Here is a 2,900-nt window from a genome sequence, read left to right on the forward strand (position 1 = left end):
AGTATTTGTTTTAAAAGTGCGAGCACAGTTGAAGTAAATGCGTCAAGTATTTAAATTAACAGTGGAACACTTTTGATCGAAATACGGGGCACTGTTGTAGCAAATACTTATACATTTATGTTAACAGTAGAAGTAACATTTATTTGAGATTAACAGTAATTGCTCTTGATACAAATGTAATCGTATTTGTTTTATAGTTGTGTTTAACACCCCCTCCCACCTCTCTCCGCCCACTTCCCTATGCACAGTCAAAATTTCAATATCAATTTACTTTTTTCATAAAAATATATTTTATTTGAGAATATACAGAGTAAAGTTTACAAAAGTGACAACTACTACTACACTGCTTTCATTAAGATTGCAATTAAAATCATGCTTGCTTGCGTGATTTCGAAACTTATACAAGTTTTGAAAATATCTATTGCATTTCTGATAAAGGCATAAATACTTAAAAGTAATTGGAGTTCGATGTAAAATCTTAAGATGGTTAAAAAGATTTTCAAATAATATAAATTCATTTCCGCATATAGAGCAAGTATGTGTGGGTCTTTCTTCAAGTGCATTTTTATTGAACATTATTTTGCTTGTTTAAAATATTTTCAATTTTGGGAAATTTTTCCTTAGAGGAAATATCATAAATATATCGTTGAAGGAAAATCCACACATATTTGCTCTTTACGGAATATTCAATGTTAAATACAAAAGACATTTTTACAACTAAATCTATAGCCCTAATTAAGCTACCTACTTTATATTTAATGTTGTCAACACAGACATAGAATTCCTTCAAGTTTTGAGGACTCTCACCAACAACAAAAACTCTAGGTTGCAGTGTTAATCCCTCGTTGTGAGCGCTTTCATTTAGCTCGTCAAGTTTTTGCTGGAAGTTATTAATATTTATAAGATGCACCATCATATCCATTTGTGCATCTGTAATGGAGGGCTTTATGTTTTTATTTACTCTCGGCGGTGTTATTACTGCATGTAGTAAGTTTATAAGATAATAATGCCTGCAATCTAAATAAAAAACCTGAAATTAATAACAAAAATCACACAATAGAAGAAATCGACATTACTTGCATCAAGTGCTCCAAACATGGCGTCGTAATACGTCAGGTTCAGTTTATCCACAATAATGCGAACTATTGCAGATTGGTCACTTTCTTGGAGGCAACCACAGTTTTCGTACTTCTTTATTATGTCGTTACCTGCTACTGTTTCTTTTAAAACCTCTTCGACGTTGGGTTCGTTGTTTGGGGATGTTGAAGGTGTGCTTGCAGAGCTCAGCCAGCTTCGAATGGATGAAAGGTTTGTTATAGTTCTATCACCACTACAGCACGTGAGCATATCGAACTAGAAAGACATTAATATAAATAATTTATAAGCGTGTTATAAATGTGTGCGAAACCCTCAATGTGAAAATTTAAACGGAAGTTACGCCGAATTTTTAAAATGATTTGCTTACATTATTTTCTAAACGCCATTTTTGCAAGTTGTACCGGAACTTAATTGTGTCCGCAATTAGTTCTCTGGCATTAAAAATTTCGTCAATGTCGTGGGAATGGATCATCTGCAAAATTGCTACACTCTTTAAACCACATCTCTTGAACTGTATCAATGCATTTGACGACAAATCCCACGAACACAATAAATTAATTAACTGTTCATCACTATCCAGAATTACTACGGACTCATTGTCGACATTTTCCGTTGTAGGGGACTCATCTCCCAACGGACATTGCTCGGCAAATAACGACAGCTCAGTTGATGGTATCAACTCCTCACTCATAGTGTAAACTAAAATGCACAAAAATTGTTTTTAAACACATATTTTTGTTGAAATAAATGTGTATATAAACCATAACATACCTGCAGAGTAGACTTTTCGCAAATGTCGTCTTTTATATAAAAAAAATCTGTGGAAGTCCCTTTTAAACAGCCTCCGTAAGCAGCGGGCGATGCGGCAGGCACACTAATGCAAATGCAAACTATGTAAGCTTCTTTTGCGCAGCTTCACTAAACGCGAAATGTCTTGAAGTAATCACTTTCACTTAAATTAATACTTTCAGCACATATATTTACCTATAAAACCCAAATTAAAGTATTTGCGCACGCAACACGTGTTTCTGTTAGAATGATCGATGGAAAAATGTAAGCGTCAACTTCTCTGTCATCGTATGGAGAAACAGTAAAATTAAATGCGAAATGGTTGTGACAAATACTTTTACATTTAAAAAACTGTAATCAAAGAAAATTAAATACGAAACCTTTAAAACATCTATTTTTATATTAGATTTTAATAAGATGATTTTTAAAAGCACAGCCGCTTTTGATTCAAAAGTGCCGCATTTAAAAAAAGTATTTGAATCAAGAGCAAAGTATTTCCGTCAAGAGTTTTGCTGTTGAAACAAATACTTTTGTTTTACTGTACTTTAACTGCAAAAAGTATTTGATTTAACTGCGGGGTTTTTTTTCAGTGTACATGTTTAATAAACATTTATAATCGGCTTTGGGCATTTTTGTTGGTATGTACACCCAAAAAACGATACCCGCTTGCCCGTGCAACGGCAACTGAGCGGTTGGAGCTGGTCAGGACTTGAATGTGTGTGCTTATAATGCTTCTACTTATTATTGATACTTGCGCAACTATAAACGCAAGAAGGTTGCTGAGAATTTTCTCGCACGCAGCGGTCGCCGGACGGTAGGCGGTCCAACAATCACCACAAAATTTACGCGCATAATAGCGACTGCTTGTCCGCGCTCGTTTGAATTGGCAATCCCATTATTTTGTATTTTGTAAAAATCTTTGCCCTGGGCTTTGTTTCCCTATAGTTGCTTTTCACTTACATGCAGTGTGTTGCATGCACCACTGTGTGACATTCTATTTGCTTTCTTCTCAG

The 2,900-nt window shown here is 34.7% G+C and overlaps 1 protein-coding gene across 1 annotated transcript; it reads right to left on the reverse strand.

The window, feature by feature from the left end:
• Window positions 1-338: 338 nt before the first annotated feature.
• Window positions 339-2,473, reverse strand: LOC128923120 (uncharacterized). Its single transcript, XM_054235578.1, has 5 exons — window positions 2,083-2,473; window positions 1,870-2,016; window positions 1,466-1,797; window positions 1,077-1,353; window positions 339-1,017 (listed from the first exon to the last, which is right to left on the reverse strand). Exons 3-5 carry the CDS (start codon window positions 1,787-1,789, stop codon window positions 566-568), a joined length of 1,053 nt encoding a protein of 350 aa, XP_054091553.1. The 5' UTR covers window positions 1,790-1,797; window positions 1,870-2,016; window positions 2,083-2,473; the 3' UTR covers window positions 339-565.
• Between the last annotated feature and the right edge of the window lie 427 nt (window positions 2,474-2,900).

This window comes from Zeugodacus cucurbitae, chromosome X (assembly GCF_028554725.1).
Source record: "Zeugodacus cucurbitae isolate PBARC_wt_2022May chromosome X, idZeuCucr1.2, whole genome shotgun sequence".
Classification (NCBI taxonomy): domain Eukaryota; kingdom Metazoa; phylum Arthropoda; class Insecta; order Diptera; family Tephritidae; genus Zeugodacus; species Zeugodacus cucurbitae.